Source organism: Syngnathoides biaculeatus, chromosome 1 (assembly GCF_019802595.1).
Source record: "Syngnathoides biaculeatus isolate LvHL_M chromosome 1, ASM1980259v1, whole genome shotgun sequence".
NCBI lineage: Eukaryota > Metazoa > Chordata > Actinopteri > Syngnathiformes > Syngnathidae > Syngnathoides > Syngnathoides biaculeatus.
The window spans coordinates 9,649,778-9,670,962 of record NC_084640.1 but is presented as its reverse complement, the minus strand read 5'-3'; the positions used below and the strand labels follow the sequence as shown (position 1 = coordinate 9,670,962).

General features: G+C 41.1%; 1 protein-coding gene across 6 annotated transcripts in view; it reads right to left on the bottom strand.

Moving 5' to 3' along the window:
- The window catches only part of csmd3b (CUB and Sushi multiple domains 3b), a 326,110-nt gene that overhangs the window by 17,921 nt on the left and 287,004 nt on the right, over nucleotides 1-21,185 (bottom strand). For 3 of the 6 annotated variants that reach the window (XM_061814643.1, XM_061814676.1, XM_061814686.1), the window contains 15 exons: nucleotides 19,433-19,578; nucleotides 16,711-16,791; nucleotides 15,664-15,777; nucleotides 15,391-15,579; nucleotides 15,030-15,188; nucleotides 12,668-12,856; nucleotides 11,286-11,471; nucleotides 11,014-11,208; nucleotides 10,155-10,328; nucleotides 6,571-6,744; nucleotides 4,098-4,283; nucleotides 3,683-3,868; nucleotides 3,081-3,254; nucleotides 685-867; nucleotides 363-539 (listed from right to left, as the gene is read on the bottom strand). In XM_061814643.1, the coding sequence (XP_061670627.1) occupies nucleotides 363-539; nucleotides 685-867; nucleotides 3,081-3,254; nucleotides 3,683-3,868; nucleotides 4,098-4,283; nucleotides 6,571-6,744; nucleotides 10,155-10,328; nucleotides 11,014-11,208; nucleotides 11,286-11,471; nucleotides 12,668-12,856; nucleotides 15,030-15,188; nucleotides 15,391-15,579; nucleotides 15,664-15,777; nucleotides 16,711-16,791; nucleotides 19,433-19,578 (2,513 nt within the window). The remainder of the gene's footprint in view (nucleotides 1-362; nucleotides 540-684; nucleotides 868-3,080; nucleotides 3,255-3,682; nucleotides 3,869-4,097; nucleotides 4,284-6,570; nucleotides 6,745-10,154; nucleotides 10,329-11,013; nucleotides 11,209-11,285; nucleotides 11,472-12,667; nucleotides 12,857-15,029; nucleotides 15,189-15,390; nucleotides 15,580-15,663; nucleotides 15,778-16,710; nucleotides 16,792-19,432; nucleotides 19,579-21,185) is intronic. The other 3 variants (XM_061814652.1, XM_061814660.1, XM_061814668.1) reach the window with 3 other exon arrangements.

The following is a 21,185-nucleotide window of genomic DNA, read 5'->3' as shown; positions in this document are numbered from 1 at the left end:
ATGGCAGCTACTTTAAGAGTTTGAGGAAACTCGCTTGACTGAAGAGAGCAATTGATTATTTGATGCAAACCGGCAAGCACGGACCTCATAATAGCTTAAAAAAATCCAATGTCGTTAATGCTTTTACCTGCTGCACTGTTTTCGTTACAGTTTTTTACTCAACTATATACAATTCTGACATGCTTTCCTTGGTGGCTTCAGATGTAGTATCATTTTCTAGTTTTACTGATTTGTGCTCATATTTAACCTGATGTATTTTATATTTTTGACTAAAATCAACATATTCATTGCATTTATCTGAAGTTGGTTGACGTGAAGCTGTCAGATGCGGGGGTGTTGTAAGTAAGTGTCAAATGTCTTACTGGTACAGTTGGGCTGTATTCCTGACCAGGTCCCGTTGGCCTGACACAGCCTGGTGGTGGCGCCGGAGAGCAAGTAGCCGTCCATGCAGGAGTAGATAACAGAGTGGGAGAAGGTAGTACCGTCCAGACGAAACACTCTGCCGTTGCTGGGAGTACCGGGATTACCACACTGGACGGCTGGAAAACAAATGAAAGAACATGTCAGAGACATTCCAAGTAGTGGGAAGTAACAAAGACCAAATACTTTGTCAACTATCTGTACTTTAAATAGTTGCTTTACTCAAAATCTTTGATTTTACTCCCACCATTTTCCTCCTCTTACGTTTACAGAAGGGCTGCATTCCGGACCACGTCCCGTTGGGGAAGCACATCCTTTCGGAGGAACCGATCAGGTCGTAGCCCTCCGTGCAGCCGAAGAACACCTTGGAACGGATTCGGAAATCCGTCTGCTCCCTCGATCCGTGGGACGGGATGCCGGGATCGCCGCAGGACCCGGTCGTGTCACCTGCGTGTCAGGGAGAGCAAAAAAACAAGCACTTAAAATGCTCCATAAAAAAACACAATGGAGTTGAAATGTCAGACAGGCAGTAGACGTATGAGGGGCCTTGAGGGAAATAGTTCCGGATAACCTTTCATACACACTACTGAAACACTCGCACAGGCACAACTAAAACCTTTTTCACCCATATGCACAACTGAAATAGTTTTACAAACAACTCAAACAGTCATATAATAAATGTGTAATGTGAGCCAAGAAAAAAATAATCATTGTGTGTGTGAGCATTTCAGCAGTCCATGAAAGACATTTTCATTTGTGTAGGTGAGCAAAACATTATTTTAGGTGTATGTATAAGAGCGTGTCCGTTGTAAAATCCAAGTTTTGGTCGTGTGTCAAGAGTGTTTCACGAGTGACGATCAGAGCATTTCACTCGTATGTTTCAGCAATGTATGACAGTGTAAAATAATAAAACCAAAAAAAATCTATTTGAGTCAGTGTTTTAGTAGTGTGTATGAGATGTAATTCTGAATTATGTTCTTCATGGCCCCTCAAACAAACCCAGCATGATGAAGTGTGTGTGCGTGTGTGTGTGTGCACTTAAGTGGAGGCTGAAGTTTGTGATTGTGTGTGATCTTTGCTTGTCCTTGGAAAACTGCACGCTCAGCAAATTCTGCCAGACAAATTGTGTGCATGCTTTTAGATGCACACATAAATGTATCGGACACACACACAACACACCAATGAAATGATAACGACGATAATGACGGCGGTAATGTATTGATCATCCCCAATATGGTTTTGAGGAAACTAAGCCAATTCATCTCAGCAAAGGTTGAACATTACATTACTTGTAATGAAAAAATATAATTGTACTATTGTAAAACAATGAAATTTCATAATACATCATATTTTGGCTTTAATCTTGCAACTTTCTGACTTTATTTACATTCTTTCTGAGCAAAATCACAATTTCCCCCTGTACTCTGAATTTCTTAATAGTAAAAAACACCATAAAATATTGATTTTACTGAAAATTGTGACTGACCTTTTCTGAAAATATCAAAGGTTTTTAAAAGTAAAAATGCATTGCATTTTATGCATCCCATCCAAGATGAAACTGCATTTTTTTCCCCCCTGTCCTTTTTGTCCTAGAAAATAGGACCTTGTTCTCTCATCAGAGAATCAATGCAGTATATTGTGATACACAAATCATCACGTTATTTCACTGCTACACAGGTTTATTAAAAACAGCCCCATGAAAAGCACAAACTTTCCGTTCACGTTGTTGTTTAGCATTTGTCACTGACCAGCCAATGAAAAATTGTCCATTAATTCCATAAAATGAAAGCAGAAACACTCACTCAAGGAACTTCAGAGGCTAAACAACATTCTTCATTTTTGGGGCCAACGGTATGATTTGCATTCCGACATTGACTTTTTTTTTTTTTTTTTGGTTGAGTGCATTTTTGTTTGCTTTACGAGCGACACTATCAGGGCCATTCGTAAGTCATCCATTATGCAAGTACATTAAGTACTATTGCATGTGAATAGAAATGTAAGCTTACTGAAAGCATGGCAAAAATGAATGTGATATAGTCCAAATGATACATTTGAAACATTGCTGTTTTAGCCTAATTCAAAGTTAAAGGAAATGTCAAAAGCAAAATTAAAAGTGTACATATTGTATGTTGGACACTCTAAATTGCCCCCAGGTGTGATTGTGAGTGCGGCTGTTTGTCTCAATGTGCCCTGCGATTGGCCGGCAACCAGTTCAGGGAGTATCCCGTATCCTGCCAGTTGAGAGTTGGGATAGGCTCCAGGACTCCCCGTGCCCCTTGTGAGGATAAGTGGCAAAGAAAATGGATGGATTGATGAATGCATGGATATTGTATGTTATGAACTACCTCCATTGTGCCAATATTTTGCAGCAAACAAGCTCAAACATTTGGATACAAAGGACTGCTCAATGAGAATAGCACTGCATAGTATTATAATTGTACAAATAAAGGTTGCAGTGCTATTGTAATAAACCTTTGAAGTTTTATACTATTATGCGTCCAGGCAGGATTTTCGAATAAGTCACTTGGGATGTCGGAGGCGTTTCTCATTATTTGTCAGCATTAAGGTAACGGACTTTCGCCCAGCCATCCATCCAACTCCTTTCCATCTATTGGGCCGATGTACAGTACAGCCTGTGTGTAACCTACTTTATTAATTACCTGAGCAGAAGGGCATGGGGGCGCTCCACATCCCGTTGAGCTGACACATCCTGGACGACTCCCCCTTCAGCTGCCTGCCACCCAGACAGGAGTATCGAACTGTTGAACCGAACGTAAACTTATCTCCGCTCAGTATGCCGTTCGGGGGAGAGCCAGGGTGGCCACAGTCAACAACTGGTTGGGGGCGGGGGCAGATAGAGAGAGAACGAGGGAGACTGTAAAGAAGCTGATTGATGGGAGTCTAAATAAAAAAGATGGCTGCAGGACACTGAGGATAACATTTCAATGATGGCAAGTGTCACCCGTTTGTCATTTTTTTCCCCCAGAAACAGATGTAAAGGCAATAAATTTCCATGAGTTGTGTTCACTTCTGGCGTTGAGCAAAAACAAAAGGAGCAGCGGTTAGAATATTTGCTTTCACCTGCATACACGCTGTTCCCATGGACGCTTGAAATCCTTGAAGTGCATTTTTCACATGCTTAGATTTTTTTCATAGTAATAATTTACATTTATCATAATAAAATATACAAAGTAGAATAATTAAAGGTAATGTTCTTTCCACTTCCATAACTTTACATAGTGTGGTATTCTGTGTTTCTTACCGATGCATTCGGGCAACGGCTTGTCCCACTGACCGGTGGGCTGACAGCTCAGCACCGGCGAGCCGAACAGATAGTAGCCCGGGTTGCAGTCGTAGAACACCACCGTGCCGAAGGTAAAGTTGCCGTGCTCAATTTTGCTCTGTCGGATGGAGTTGGCGGGAATCCCGGGGTCTGAGCAGTTGACCACTACAACCAAACCAACACGCACGGAAAAAGCATGTGTTATTTGGCATTAACCAGAGAGGCTCACTTCCCCTCCAAGTCTCATACAAGTATTTAAAAGAAATGATGGAAAATGGATTTTATGGGCATATCAAATGGGTTAGCATAAAATGAAGATGCTGGTTAATGGTGACATACAATGCTTTATCTAAAATGTTGGTCGTGAGTACAGTTAGGGGTGAATACACTCAACTTTTCTCCCCACCTTTACATGTCGGGGGCGGGTGGCTCCACTGGCGGTTGGCCTGGCAGTGGGCCCGGGCCGGCCCCTCCATCTCGTAGCCCCGGTTGCACACGAAGCTCACCACGTCATTGAGGTTGAAGCCGTTGCCCACCGTGCGGCCGTAGATGGGGCTGCCCGGATGGCCGCAGCTGATGGCTAAAGCGGGCAAAAACAGAAGACATTTCCTCAAATAATGTACAGTAATTCCTCAAACAATAAGTTTCTGTAAGATTACATTGATCAACACTGCAGTCTCGGGACTTTGTCAATTTAATCGACACAGTCTGAAAACTGATCTTTTTGTATCTCAACAGAAGCTCCCATGGTTTCTCCACAATCTCACGCCATTGTCCAGTTTATGTTTTGGGAATTCACAACACCCGCAGCCTGCATTTGTGTTTTTGTTTTAAAACTTCCCATATCCAGCACAACAGATAGAATCTTTTAAAATTGCTGCAGTAATGACGTGGTCATCTTATTTATATATCTTATTTCAGGATGTCCAAATAGAGGAAGTGACGAGCAGCAAGTGTAGTTGTTATGGAGGCGTGTTGATGATTCAGAAGCACGCCATAAATGTTTGGGCTTTTCATTAAGCATTACTCCATTTTCTCCTTTGATTACATGATTGATTCCTCGGCAAGAAAAACAAATTATACGGTGTGAGAAAAAAAGAGAAAGAAAAAAAGGCTCACGTGGCCCTGATTCGCAGACATTCATCTCCTTCATCAGTACACAGCGGCGGAGGGCCCCACAGGCAATTTACGGACCTCAATTCAGGATATATTGTCCCTCGCCGCCCCCCTGGTGTTGGTTTTGAGTGGGGCTGCTTCAAAAGTTTGAGCGCTGACAAAGCTTTTTTTGACGTTCGCACGAGGAGACAGTCGGCAAAAGGAAGCGGAGGGGGATGACGGGACGGGGAAGGAAACGAGCGAAGAGTGCTGACGAGAGAGGACGGGAGAGACTGGGATGTTTTTTTTTTAAATTTAATCAGGGCAAATCAAAAGTTTGTGCGTACAAATTTCACACAAGCACACGTGAGTTGTGTGTGCTACTAATCTCCATAATTACCACATTTGCCTGCAAAAATGATTTTTTGGCATAGAGTTTTCCCGCATAAACAAGCTCAATAAAACTGTTACACGAAAGGACAAATTCATTCAACATTTCAAAATTACATTTGTTTGCTTTCAGATTGGGGTTTTATTTTGGTCTTCCAAATTGTGGAAAATCATGAGTGGTCCCAAGGAGCAGGAAGGTGCTAAAGTTAATGTATCATGATTTATGATTAATTATTTTGCCAAAACCTTGAATGGATCTGCATAGGCTATTATTGAAACATATACAGCATAGTTGGCTATTTATTCTGAACAATTCTCCACTGAGTGTGAGAGACAAATACTTTTAGTCACTATACAAAAAAGCATTTGCTCGGAACTGTACTGAAAATAATGGCCCATTGATTTGAACCTATGTCCATTTGCTGTGTTCTGACCTAAAAACTCCAAACCAAAGGGTGCATGGCAAGTTGTTCACGCAAGTCAAGTACCGTAATTTCTGGTGTATAAAGCACATTTTTTACCTCCCAAAATTGTCAAAAGTCAATAATGTGCATTAAAGGATAGGAATAGAGAGAAGAATGGGGGGGGGGCTCACACTTTATAAATGTAGGGCGCTATCTAGAGGTTATGAAAAACCTGTCAACTTTCATTCCAATATGACAGGGTTACGTATGGCTGCATAAACTGTATATGTAGTTGTGCTCTTAAGTTTACACATCCCGGCAGAATTTGTGAAATGCCTTTTTTTAAAAATATGACTGTGACTGAACAACAACCATCATTATTTCTTTATGGTTATGCTATGATTTGTTTAATGAGAAGACCTTTCTGAAATGCTCGTATTCAAACATATGAGCAAAACTGTTTTTTACTTGACTAAATAAAATTAGGGGAGTGAATTTCGAAATAACAGCAAGTGGATGACAAACCATTACATGTTCACATAAAGTGCTTAGCATCTGAATGATTTAAAAAAACGAAATACAGAATACTTCATGTCTTGATCGTGTAGGTAGAAGCAATTCATGCATTGGAAAAATGCATTATACATAGGTAGAAGTGATTTCCAGCATTGTGACGTTAACTTTGGGGGTGAGTATTATATATGGGAGCACATTATACATGAGAAATCACGGTACATTGTATGAAAATGGTATGTACTATAAGGTGTACCTCATTGAGTGTTCAAGGACCACATAAGGATGTTTCTTATGGAACAAATGGAACAAAATTGGATGATAAAGCTTGTGCTGTGGGTTCAATGTTTAGATAGTCTTGTGTCCTCTTAAAAGCTTGGCGCTCATTCAGCTCAAAAGGTTGTCATGGAGACAGAGCCTCCAAGGAGCTTGATGAGCTTCATCAATTGTTTCTTTTTTCCTTACGTATGCAGATGGGAAGCTGCCCCGACCACTGGTTGTCCTGGAGACAAATCCGAACCGATGAGCCTATTAGCCGGAAGCCGGGCAGGCACTGGTACACTACTGTGTCGCGGTAACCAAAGTTCTCCCCGATCACTTGGCCATTGACGATGCCGTCGGGGATGCCGCAGTGACCAGCTGCAACACAAACACACAAACAAACCCACATGCAACTCAATTTAAGGCTTATTTTCCGTGACATTAGTGAACAGGGATTCAAGGCTGCTGTGGCTTTAAAACATGGATGGGAAACCCACAGACTGTAGCGTAGCATAGTGTAGCACGCAATAATTTAGCCTTGGTTGTGAGTACCTGGGGTGAGTCATACCTAACAGTACATAAAGCTGTTCAGTACTCGACTGACCATGTGAATGAAACGCTTGATCTTATTCAGAAGAAACGTCACTGTTTTTATAATGAAGTGCTTCGGAAACCCCTTGTCCTTTGTTCCTTAAGGGTCATCTATGTTTTTTTGCGGAAGCGAGCAAACAAATCATTAGCTTTTGCAGCAAGGCATAATGCTAGAGCTCCTATTTATTTCCCTCCTGCCTTCCAGACACAATTCACCGAAGCGGGACATTGTTTATCGTGCATTTTCAGTTTTGGTTTTGCACATTTTGATTGCCTAACTTACACTGGCCACCAGACTACTTGAAATGTGACTTGTAGGTTTTGTTAGTTGATAATATACTACATGGATTAGCATCTTGGTGAGTATATGGTGCCTTATGTTACATCCCGAGCCTTTTGGCAAGTTACAGAACTAAGAAGATGTCAGCACATTTTAGATCAATCTCTATTTTGACTTGAGTATTATAGAATTAGAGTTGGTACCTCTGTACAAATATTTAAATCCAACAAAAACATCGTGGAGGGAGAGGGTGCATGGCAGACAATGCTTTTTTTTTTCTTTTTAAAGGGATTACTTTGTTTTGGGAGATCCAAAACCGTTGCCTGGCCCATCCTTCAATGAATACCAAAATAAGGATTGAAGAGGAACTGTTAGGAAAATGTTCCAAAATATTTCAACCACCAATGAAAATGAAAGACTCCATTCAATTTTGTCAGATGCACCATCAATGGCATGGGCGGATGGTGAACAAGAGGTGAGCACATCTAACAGTTCTAAGGTTCTGTGATTAAATCTTTGCATGTTCTCTCTGTGCTGTGCTTGCATTGGTTGCCTCCAGGTAGTTCCTCCCACATTTCACAATCATGCATTTTCAGTAAATTAAATAATATATTTTCCTGAGGAGTGACTTTTTTTATTTTATCCATACGTATCCCACAATTGGGCTGCGACCAATCTAGTTCCCCATATCTAGAATTAAGATTTATGATGACAAGCACCAAAGAAAATGGATAAATGGAGTAAAACTCCTCCTCCTGAACGGTCGGTTCACCACCCCTGTTTTAGAAGCCGAAGCCTCTCTGCAAGTCATCAGCATGCAGCACAAATCTCATATCAGAGTGCAAAATAAATAACAAATAAACTCGTAGGGACTGTGTCAACAATTGCAATTATTTTTCCAGTTTAAAAAGACTCAGATAGTCAATTGGTCCACAACCATTTCCACAGATGATGCAGGGTCCTTTGTTTTCTTTCCAAAAGAACAAAAAAGGAAAAGGAGGTGCACGTTCTCTTTTGAAGACGAATTAGATTTATTGTTGTCAATTTTAACTCCTGCGATCACATTTGCTTCGGTGACACGTGTGGCAGCGAATGAAAGATGATGAAACATTGGTTACAAAGGAAATTTGATGATTGTGATGTGTTGATTTGAATGATTGGCGCCAACCTAACCTGACATTTGCTCAGTATAATTAACAATTGTTTGTTTTGATCATGATTATTAAACATGAGAGTACTGGGGGGAGGGAGGGGTGCAAACTTGCAAACTTATTGGATAGCAAATAAGGTGAGCAGATTTCAGAAAGTCTGATCTAGTTGTTAACATGCTACTAGCTGGAGTCCTAACTATGAAGCATGCCATCAAAAAATTGCACTGCATTGCCCTCCCACACTTTTTATGATGCACACATCCAACAACACTCGAGAGCCGTAAAGACGAGAGAGCCCCAGCTGCTTCCACACTCACGCAGTTACGACGAGTCACCGTTTCCCATTACCTTGTTTGGGAATTCCCAAACTGTAGTGCATGCTACGCTCCAGGGGGTTGTGTGAAATTAAAAATGAAATGGCGGTACTGTATAATAACTAATAATCTCTCAAGTGTTTTTGATGATGATTTCTAATGTGAATCTTTAAAAAAGAAAAAGGGAACAATGGCACATTGCAACACTACAGAGCCACAGTGATGAACTCCGTAATATTACAGCCCTATAGCTGCTACTATATTGTTAATAGATGTTAATAGAGGGATATTAACATCTAGTCCTACATAATATATCATGTAGTTAGGGGGTGTTTGCCTTTACTTTTATGCAGCCAAAACTTTGGTGTGTGTACCCTTCCAGAGGGAGGCATGAGATTGAAAGTGTAATAGTTGTTTGGTAGAACAACTAATAATTTGTCTCGCGTTTTGATCATGATTAAACAGAGAGAAATTAAACGAGACCCCTTCTAGCACTCTCATGATTAATCATGATCAAAACAAATGACAACTTATTACCATTAATTCTGTCGGGACATCTATAAGTGGGTGCGCTGTTTGAAAATCTGGCACCAATTGTATTGAATATTAAAGGGCTATAGCCTTCTTTATGCAGTGTTACGACTAATTAGTATTTGTAAATTGTGAAGCGTGGAGACCTTCAGTGGTTGTGGGAAATTAAAAAGAAAACTAACAGTAGTTTGATATCATAAATAATTATTGGCAATGTGATTCAACACCAGGTTGGGAATGGTGCAAGAACCCTAGCGGGACGCCGAATGGGGTGTGAAGCTTTAAAAAAATAAAAATAAATAATAATAATAATTGGAAAAATTACATCTTGTGATACTAGAGAGCCACAAAGTTTATAGAATATTTTCAGAAAGTCATTAGAAGTCTGGCAAATGCACAACTTGGCCTGAGCACGGCCTCGAATCTGCAAAAAACCATTACATCCAGAGTCGAATCACGTAAAACACTTTGAAGTGTTTTTACCCCCCCTTTGTCTCTTCGAGTACGCAGTACGAGTGAAAACCACCAAGGACAAGGGACCGCTTTACTTTGAGGTAAATTCAATCCATTTTATTTATCTTTAGCTAAGCCTTTTTTTCCTAATGAAAAAAAAAACATGGATTGAATCCAAATGCTGTTTATGTGACACCAAACAGCTCTTTGGTGCCGTAACATCTGTCACTGCTTGGTACAGTTATTTATTTTCTTCTTATTTGGTTGAAAAAAAAATCTTTATTGTGAGGTAAAGACAGAATGGAACAGCTATGGTGGCAGATGAAGGCAGGGGGAGGGTCATCTCGGTTCCCTTTAATACGGCTTCTTATTCGACAGCTAAGAAACATGCAACTTGTTCTCGAAAGAAAGGAAGAAGTAGTTGTGAAGTGATGCACTATCCACTAATTATCATTTACATCTACGTACCTAAACAGCGCGACTCGGTTCCACTCCACAGCCCAGATGACAGGCACTCCCTGACGGCCGAGCCCACCAACATGAAGCCGGCGTCGCAGGTGAAGATGGCTGTCGCCCCGAAGGTCGTCTGCGTGCCGATCTTCTTGCCGCTAGGTGGGGACGGCAGCTCGCCGCAGGAGATGACTGACGAAGACAACGCGCAAATACAGAAAAAGTAATCGCTGCAGGAAAAAAGTCAGATGGAAGGCAGTATTTCATGCAGGGTGCAGTAGTTTACCCTGCAGCCTGCTGGGGTGCATCTTACCTGTATTTTAACGTACGCTCAACCACATGACTTGAATTCTAAAAGAAACCCTAACAATAGCCTCGCTAGTTTTGGACAGGTGCAGACAAAAAGGAAGCATTTCAAGAATCCGAGATAGCTTTTATCCATTACCCTTATATTTTTCATCCCAATGCACAAATGGGTATAAATACTAGGAAGCCTTAAAACCAAACAATTAGATGTAAGACTTGTCACAAGCAATAAAGCGTGTGCCTCGACAGCAACAGGAGTTTAAAGAGTGAACCTGAATGGGCTCAATGAAAAATATAAGTTGGATCCATATGTGAAATGGGTTTTTTTATGAAAACATAAAATTGTACCATTTTAAATAAACATTTTCTTTAAAAAAAAAAAACTCATTTCCAAGGACTTAGGGTACCTTTTCTTTATTTAAATTTCAACACAATCCTAATGCTTAACTAAAACCCCTAAAAACTAAGCTCACCCCGAACTCAAACCCTGCCCGAAGCCTAAATGACAGCCCAACACTAAGACCAACCCCAACTGAAACCAGAATCCAAACCCGAAAACACGCCGACTCACTCTGACATTGCGGTCTCTCATTCTTCCAGCTCCACACGCCATTGGGGAGGCACTTGATGTGAGCGGGTCCTAAGCGGTAGTAGCCCGGGTCGCAGGTGAACACGATGCGGGTCCTGTACTCGTAGTGTGAGCCGTTCACGATCCTCCAACGGCCGTGATCCAGGGAGAAGGAGCCGATGCTGGGGCACACCACCACTGCAACAGAGAGACCAGTGGATAAAAATATCGGGACAAAGTGTGCCTATGCTGATATAGTTTTTCGATGCACCAACCTGAGCACCGTGGAATTTTGTTGTGGTTGCTCCACGTCCCGTCGGGCTGGCAGATGGCGGACGTCAGCTCTTTGCTGGAGAGCCTGTAACCGTCGTTGCAGAAGTAGGAGACTCGAGTTCCCACTGAGTAGTCGGCTGTTAAAACGCCACCATTTGTCGGCGCCTTGGGGGCTCCACACGACACAGCTTTGGGAGGACAGACAGACAGACACACGCACACACACAGCGTGGTTACGATGTGTACTTAATGCACGATGTGTTCCTTGGTTGGAATGAAAACAGATGGTACAGGACAATTACATTGAGAGTTTGCATTCTGTTTGCAGATGACTTACAGTGAGCTGTGCTATTTATGTGCATTTTAATCACATCAGAATTGATTTTTTCTTCGTTTTCCAATTTAAGTGTCAATACCTTACCGTACTGATTCTCTTCTCTCTCTTTTTTTTAATTGGTTATAGACCTACATTTGATTTTGGTTTATATTTTGGGGGTGTTTATCAATTTTTTTATTTTTAGATTATTTTAGTTTTTATTTCATGCATATCTTTTTTGTTGTTAAATAAAATAGTTTAGTTTTAATTTATTTATTTCTGCATGACTATTTCAGTATTATGAGCCCGCAGTAGAATATTATTAAAATGATCATTTGAAAAATTATCTCCCTCTGGCCCCATCTAATGCTCTAATTTATTTACAACTCAGTATGGAGCACCAGGAACAGCATATGATACTGTAGAGAAAAAAAAAAGCCATGAACAAAAGATGTCCATCATTGACAGGCAAATACACACGCACACACACACTTGTGCATCGTGCAATGGACACGCCAGCTGCATTGACTGTTCATCCAGCACACTCTCGCAGACTTTATTTGACCATTATTTAGTTTTTTTATGTGGCTTTTCAATTCACTTATTTTACACAATTCAAATTCTTTGTGTACTGTTCTTCCAAAATAATTTAAAATGTCAATATGATGGCAAGCGTAAGGAAAATATTGCACTTAATGTGATTAATTTCATTTTTAAATGTTATTCCATTTAATTTTGTTTCATTTCATTAGTCATTCTTTTTTATTCATTTATTATTTATTTTAAAATTAATTAATTTTAAGATATTTCGTAATTATTTGTGTAATGCTCTTCCATAGGTACTTAAAATGGTAATAGTCTTTCTCTGCTATGTCATGATTCATCGCTCACGCCCCCGCTATATCACGGATTCTTAAGCACTTACTTTTTATGTATTTTTACAGTATTCGCCTAAGTTGGAATTTTGAGTTGCACGTCTGGAGAATCATGTGCATGTCAGTCAGTAATGAAGTCTAACAGAACCGATGCAGAATGTTCTCCCTCACACTCACATACAGATACACACACCTTGGCACGCGGGCACTGGCGAGTCCCAGGCGTGGTGGCCAAGTGGCGTGCGGCGGCAGGTGGCGGTGGCGTTGCCTACCAGCCGATAGCCACGGTCGCATGCCCAGCGCACCACGCTGTTGACGTGGCCGCCGGTCTGCGATGAGATGGAGCCGTGCAGCGGCGATTCCGGCGTGGAGCAGTACAGTGCTGCACAGAACAATTAAGAAAAGCAACATTTTGATTTGAATTCATACGACGAGAATGACTGACAAGAAAAAAAAAACGGTAAGAAAGTGACATAAAAAATGGCCACCAGCTGCTAAAAACCTGGAAGCTTATTATCCTTAACATTATGACACTGCAATGACGCTAAAATGCTAACTGATAAACGGTGCGTAAGATTTTCGGACCATCAGATCTTTGCTGGCCCAGTTTGATCTTACTTCAGCTTAAACATGTCCCTGTGGGGCTCATTTAACTGGAGCTTTATTTTCATGTTCTTTATCAGGGTTATGGAGTTAAACGATTAGTTGTTAATCGGCATGTTTTTTTTTGTCAAGTCCGTAGTTACCAATTAAAGGCCCCATAGCTCAGTGGTTAGAGCACTGGTTTGGTAAACCAGGGGTTGTGAGTTCGTATCCCACTGGGGCCTCCACTCCCTGAGAAGGGTTGCGTCAGGAAGGGCATCTGGCGTAAAAATATAAAAAAACATATGTGCGTTCATCTTAGATGACACGCTGTGGCGACCACGAAAGGGACAAGCCAAAAGAAACTTAGTAGTTACCAATTAAAACATATTTCACCTCTGACTGTGTGATTTCCAACCTAAACAAGATCGTGTCTGTATTATAACTGTGCTGAAGCCTGCTAAGGGGCCGCTAACTTTAGAAACTCATTAAGATCATAGTGGGGAAAATAAATTGCTCAAGTTCAAGTCTCTCAACAGGTTGCATAGCCTGAAGCTTCCTGAGGGGCAGCTTACTTTTATTTTCAAGAAAGTTGACTCACTACCAAAAAACCTTCACAATAACCCCAACACTGAATTGTGAACTCCTAACATTATTCCGACCCAATATGTAATGTATGCAACCGAAACCAAGTCACTAACATCAACCTTAAAGATTATGAACAGCTGAATTCAGGGACTTGTTTGTGAATACATTATCCATGTCTGACGTTGATTACTGAAAATGTGCAAATATTGAGAACCATGTCAATTGAGGAGAAAGTAGTGTTAAAGTGCTTTTTCCCCTGTCATCGCTTCGTCGTTGCGGAAAGGAAAAGCCCTGCAACGACCCAATGGGTTACACACCAGCTACCGGAGTTTTTAACTGAATGTATTTACACCGCTCCCACACATAGTCACAGTATGTACAACATACGAGATGACGTACTATCCATTTTTCCAGGTTGTAGTAGTAGCATTTGATTGACATTTGTGCAGGGCGTGGTTGCACTGCATTCAGCGTACATGCCCGCAGCGTACAGACAGATACAGCTAAGTGAAACAACCTTCATAAAATCAAATTTGTATGAATTATTCAGATTTGTTAGGGTTGTTATAGAAATTGTTCTAATTGGTGTGTTAAATTTACAAGACATTTGTTTTCACTTTGCAGGAACTTTAACCAGAAAAAAAAATCCAACTCCAAATGAAACCCCATCAACTCTAACTGCAGCACTTAACCCAAACTGTACCGTAATCAAGCCTCTAAACCATAACCAGAAAATTTATAAGCTGACAGAGGCATAAACGTCAGAATTTTTATATACATGGTGTACCTCATCCTTACACATGACAATCTGACATTTTATGCGGCTGTTTCAAATAATTCAGTTCAAAGTAATTATGCACTGTTGTACCACAAGAGGTACCGAGCGAGAACCTCACCGACATCTGCTCTGACTCTGACTGTCATTCATCATGTACCATAGCAGGAATTCAAAGGTCGGATGAACAAAGCAGGTCATACAATAATAATTTTCTCCTTCACTGTCAAAAATCCTCCTTGAATAAAACCCCATTACACAGTGTAGAGTCCTCAGCGGATGAAAAGTTCTCATCCAACTGTCCAAAAAACAGGACCATCTGTGCTCAGCAGGATTCACTTGGACGGAAAGCAACCATGACACAATGTATTCAACTGCTTGAGAGGCAGTCAGAAGTGAGGCTTATGTGCTCAAGTTTCTTTTCAATTGTCAGATTGGTCATTTATGTGTTGAATTCCCTCAGATATCTGATAATAACATTTCTCTCGGGAACCATTTTGGGACCTGACCTTCAGTTTGGGAACTATTCATCCTTCTGTCTGCCTCTTTGCTTATTTGCCATGCAATATGATAACACTAATTAGTAGTAAGATAAAGTTGGGATACATACTTTGGTACTCACCAACATAGCGAATTCTGAAGCCCCTCTTGTTGGTGCCGTGGTCCGACGACCAGCGCACCAGGAACTGGTGCCCGGAGGTGGTGATGTTGAAGGGCGTTGGCAGATCTCCGCTCAATGTGGCCAAGGTTGGGTCATTGGCCGACGGACCTGAGATGTGGAAGAGAAGGAGAGGCTTGATAAACTGGGGTTACAAAATGATATACACTGGTAGACATGTTCATCAAATTAAAGTATGGGGGAGTTCAAAGAACATTTCCCTCAAGGTTGCAAATATTTATTATTCAATGTAGCCGTATTTACATTAGTGTATTTCCGTAACATTTTAAGTTTATTTCACATTTCTTTTTACCATCAAAAATTTCCAACACGTCAAACTCTCTTTCCGTGTGGAAGCTTTCAAAAGTGATGGTGACATTGTAGCCCTTTTCCACGCTGATGCTCCACGAGCACATCTGCAGGTTAGGATAGCTCTCGGGCCAACCCGGACTCAGGATGACACCCGAAGAGTCATAACGCACGTCGTGGGCGGGGCATTGGACTGTAGACAAAAACAAAAATATAGTATTCCTTTAATTTCAAGTTTCTCATAGGTGTGGTGGCATTTCAAATTCCACACAAAGACCTTGGCATGTTGGAGGCGGGGCATCCATCTGTAGCCGTTCTCCCAGGCGACACGTGAGAATGCTGCTACCGACCAATGAGAATCCAGGCTGGCACCTGTAACTAATGATGTCACCTAAACGCCAACGGGACGCAAAGTTTTAACTTTATCCATACAGTCACTGGCCACATCTTTAGGTACACTACACAACGGAAAAATGTTCTCTATAATTTTGCAGTTGTTAGTGTACAACTTTACTGAATCATACCCATAATTTCATGGGGAAATGGACCCGTTGTGAAAATTGTCAAAAACAAATGTGGGGGAACCCAAATGTAACTCATTGTAGCTCACCACAAGTCGACTGTTAATGTTAATTATCAACAGAGGCTGCTCACTTCCCAGATGATAAATTATTTTACTTTTCATAATCTTTTCTTTCTACAACAAAAGTGGATTAAAAGCAGTTGTTGACTTCCATTTTTCTGTGCAAACGTTACAAGGTGACTCGGTAAGCCCCAGCTTGTTTTTTTTTTTTTTTTTTTTTTTTAATAAAAATCAATTAAATATATTCCAAAGTCCTTGTTAACTGCTATTGTTAGGCACTAGGATTACCTATAAACTCATTAGTTACCAAATGACTTATTTTTGTCAACCTAATCTGAAATTAGTTTCATTTTCACTAGGTGCAACTGTGAGGTAGCAGGTTTTATTGAAATGCTGTTTTTAGGTTAATAACCTGTTGTTACACTTGTATGACACTCTTGAATGGAAAAAAATAGACACGCGAGTTGCATCTTTTTGGTGCTTGACTTGTTTTTATACAAAAATAAGTTGAATTACTACCTCTGACGAAAACCGAGCATTGTTCTCTTTTCAACAGCAGAATGTTTCGATACAGCTTGTGGCAGCATGTTGCTGTGGCCCACCGAGTTATTTGTGCAGTCTCCTTTGAAAATAAATTGTCTTCTGTGGACTTCAGAGTGTCTCGTTTACAGCCTGCCATCAAAGTGACATGTCTGGAGGCGGAGAAAACGAACGGACGGACAGACGGACAGGATGGCTCACCTATCTCCAACTCGCCGTCCTCCATCAGCATGTCAGCGTTGGGCACCTCCGGAGGGGGTTGGCAGACCCTTAATTGGTAGGCTGCAAGATGGATGACACACACCGCCGGAAAGGAGAACAAGGAGGAAAACGTATGAATGTAGAAAGCACCGTGCAACTCAAACACACCATTTATTTTGCTATATGCTTTAGTTAACCTTCCGATTGAACTCCTTATGTGCGCGTGGTTAGGTCAGCAAAGAAGCGAGTGGCCACACAAATACACTGCCTGTCTTGAATCATAAAAGGGAACAGCCACAAGGCTGAGGGGCTGTAATCGATACGACTGCCTGACCATAGATTACTTAGTCACCCGGCGAGCGAGAGGGAGAGAGCGAAAATACAGAGGGGGCTGTAAGTTAGGATGAAATTGACGATGGAAATGAAACTTGCTGCTCGTGCATATAAAACACATTAAAATATCTATGCACTGTGCGTGCGCAGGAGAGCCCAAAAAAAAAAAAAACAGCCATTGATTTCACTCACCTTCAAAAAGAAGCGCTGACCTTGTGGTGTTAAGTTTTAGCGTTCTATGGCAAGTCATCAAAGTGTGCCTCCATGCTCCACCCACACACAAAGGTTTCGCAATTTATTGGGGCCCATCTGTCTTGTGTACGTGTTTCAAATTTGGTAGCAGTAAGACAAAATGTCTGTGTGATTTTAGCTTTTGAAGGAGCCAGTGAAATGGCCGACAATTCTTGAAAATGTCTCTCGATTATTCTTTCTGTGCCTTCTTATGTATGATATTGTCGATGTGACTGTTAAATGTTATGCAGCAAAGTGATTAGTTCAAAGTGGTACAAAATAAAAGGTTAAAAACATTTCTGAAGGACCCCTGGAAATGGCCTACAGTGAAGAAAATAAGTATTTGAACACCCTGCTATATTCCAAGTTCTCCCACTTAGAAATCATGGAGAGCTCGGATATTTTCATCGTTGGTACATGCCCAATCCTCCACACAGATCTTCTCTAGATCAGACAGGTTTCTGGACAGTTGCTATGAAACATGGAGTTTCAGCTCCCTCCAAAGATTTTCCATTGGGTTTAGGTCTGGAGACTGGCTAGGCCACACCGGAACCTTGATATGCTTCTTATGGAGCCACTCCTTGATTTTCTTGGCTGTGTGCTTCAGGTCCTTGTCATGTTGAAAGACCCAGCCATGACCCATCTTCAATGCTCTGACTGAGGGAAAAAGGCTGTCCCCCAATACATAATGCATAATACATGGAGTGGAGGTGGACATTTAAAGGCGGACTCACAGGTCTTTGAGGGCCAGAATTCTAGTTGATAGACAGGTGTTGAAATACTTATTTTCAGCCATATCACACAAATAAATCACTAGAAAAAAAATCATACATTGTGATTTCTAGATTTTTCTTTTGAGATTATCTCTCTCACAGTGGACATGCACTTATGATGAAAATTTCAGACCCCTCCATGATTTCTAAGTGGGAGAAATTGCAATTTAGCAGGGTGTTCAAATACTTAGTTTCTTCACTGTACATGACTAAAATGGCAGCTTCACATCAAATTGGATTCCTTTCAGTGTCTTTTTGGGTATGGGGTCTTGATGCATGGGGTGGATCGATGTTGTAGGCCAACTATATAGGTAAAAAAATAAATCTAAATCTTTGCAGGACCCCTGGAAACGGCTAAATCAAACGGCTTTCACAAACATTACGTACACCTGGACAATCTGAAGCAAGTATGACTATTAAGTGGACCTTCCCCTCTTTATGCACATTAACACTAACAAGGAGTGTCAAACATTTATCCGGCACAGTGCATATCGTCCGACTAGCTCGAAGAAAACCCTCAAAACCTTCCACCAGATGGGACAGATCTTTTTTTTCGACAGCTAAAACCTGGTAGCCCGATTCATTAAAACCCTGACATTTGTATAAAAAATTGTGGAAACCAAAAAAATACACTTGCATGGAGGAGCGATGAACAGAAAATTGTGGAAAGATACAAATGTGGTGCTAAGAAAGGACGGAATAATATCATGTGTACTATATGTATGAGTGTTGAGTGTGACAGTGTGAGAATATGTGCGTGTAGGTGTGTGTGTGTGTGGGTGGGTGGGTGGGTGCGTGCATGCATCTATGTGTGTGAATTCATATGCGCCAGTGTGTGAAAAACTGAGCTATGAAGGGTAAGGGTCAGAAATGTCGTGAGAAATTAATTTGATTAAAAATTACACCCCAAAAGGCAACTTTTGAGGAGGAAGGAAAAACAGCATCATAGCTATCTCAGAGATAAATGTTATGGAACGCCACAAGAAATAGACTTTAAAATGGTGTTGAATGTAGCCCTTGAGCTAGAAAAGCACAACTTGTTGAATGTATCTTAACAGTAATTCTGCCCTCTCATGGCCCAGCTTTCTGCCTAAATGGGCAGTCAAGGAATTTCAAGTAGATATGCGGGGACGCAGGCAATGTTTGTGGGAGCATTTCAAATATTTATTCAAAATTTAACAACTAGCAAACGGTGCCAGTTCAATCTGAGCCGACTAAGTTTCGATCTACTCTAACTTTAAATTGTTCTGTGGAGAGCCACGCTTCAACACTTTACCGCTACAAGACTCCGGCCTTCAAATAAGCTAACGAGGATGAAACTAAATAATTAACATCAACAACAGCAAAACAGATTGATGTCATCAACCAATAGCATCAGCGCTTACCGTGGTAGCTCAAAACAAAGAACCCTGCTCCGGAGAAGTCAGAGTGAAATTTGACGAGGATGACGTTGGAGGTGGAGTAGACCGACTCCAGAGCCGTGTTGCCGCTGAACTGGCCGATCTGAGGAGACGATTGGTCGGGACCATCCCTGCGGTAATACAGAAAAACTCTGCTTCAACTCGGTTTGCAAAGTCTTCAAAGAATGTTGGGGAAGAGGACACCCGCATAAGTTATTGCCCTCATTAAGTGGTCATTTGTTGTCAGGAAATGGGCGAGAAAAAAAAAAGTGAAAGAGGTTGTATAATATTTATGAGACAAAAGCTGGAAGCACTCCGCTAAAGATAAGGACAAAGTGCCCTTGTGAGAACGGCGCCAAAAAACGTACGTTAAAGGGCCATGGGCATTTTAGTCCAACTAAATAAAATAAACTTGGAAGGTTTGTTTTCTCGATATCTATCATTGGCAGTAAGTGAAAGGCAAGCTCCAAATACAAACTCTCTTGGAAGCAAGCATATTTTTTTATGTCTCTCTATGACACGGCGGTTCAAACAGAATTGGCTCTGTCGCTGGCATCACGGGGACATTGGAGCTCATTAACGCATCATTAGTTCAAAAGAATAACACATGCCCAAGACCATTGTGGATTTTTGGCCTGGGGCTTTTCTGTCATCCAACGACAACACAAATATCATTATGATTCAAACAAGAACATTTTTCTACACTTTGATCTTGTAATACATCCTAACTCAGTTTTTGGTCACTGTAAATCGACTTTTCTTGGAAAATGTGATTATCTTATTCTGTGAGGATAGATCTTTTTCATTGTTTTGCTCATCTAGAGGTTAATGCAGGGTGGAGTTCTATTTTCTTCTCCAATTATCGGCAAAATTTTAGCAACTCGTAGTTACTATTAAACTAAGCTAACTTAAAGCTCGCTAGGTAGCAGACACGAATTCATTGTTAATTTTATGGTCAGATGTCTAATTTAGAAAGTCATTCGCTGTCAAATTGTACTTGCTTCAAGGTAAATGTAAGAAATGTGAAACCCCGTTCTGGTCTTATTGGCTCAAAATGCAAATGCTTTGCTGTGACGCTAGCACGACTAGCTTGAATGACTTTCAATTGGAAGCAGGTATCGTAAACAGATGGGTGACACCACATTGTCAGTTTTTTTTGTCAATGCAGTCAACGTTTGACAATTGAACATTTTTTGAATGTTGAAGAAAAATTAGCCCATGAAACAGACGCATGAAAAATACTTAAGGACCTATTCGATGAATGTAATGAAGGATCCATTTTGGTTTAAAGGAGCTATTTTGGTCTCCTTTGAACTCCTGAGCATAAAATGTCATTGGTGTCTAAGGACATTATTTCCCACCGTGATCTCACTCAGCACAACTAGCAGACAGGAAGTGCTCTGTCAACTGCCAGGCCCGCTGCGTAACACCACGAGGTCCTCCCGTTGGCCTACAAGGGTGGAATATACCAAAAGAGCGCCCACTATCCGTGATCATCAGGACACCCGCCTTTCTCTGTTGTTTAAGTGCCTCCGGATTACGTTAATTACAAATAACAATGAAGGTGGGATAAGACACCAGACCTTTCCCAGTGATCCACATTAGGGGTTCCTCTCAGCCAGCCTCCGTCGTGGCTTTTAAACTGCGATGCATTCCGTGAAGCGAGGATTCGGGAGATACTGTATGATCGCTCCCAGTATGAGCCCAATTAGCAGTCAAACTAGACAGCCGGCATCTG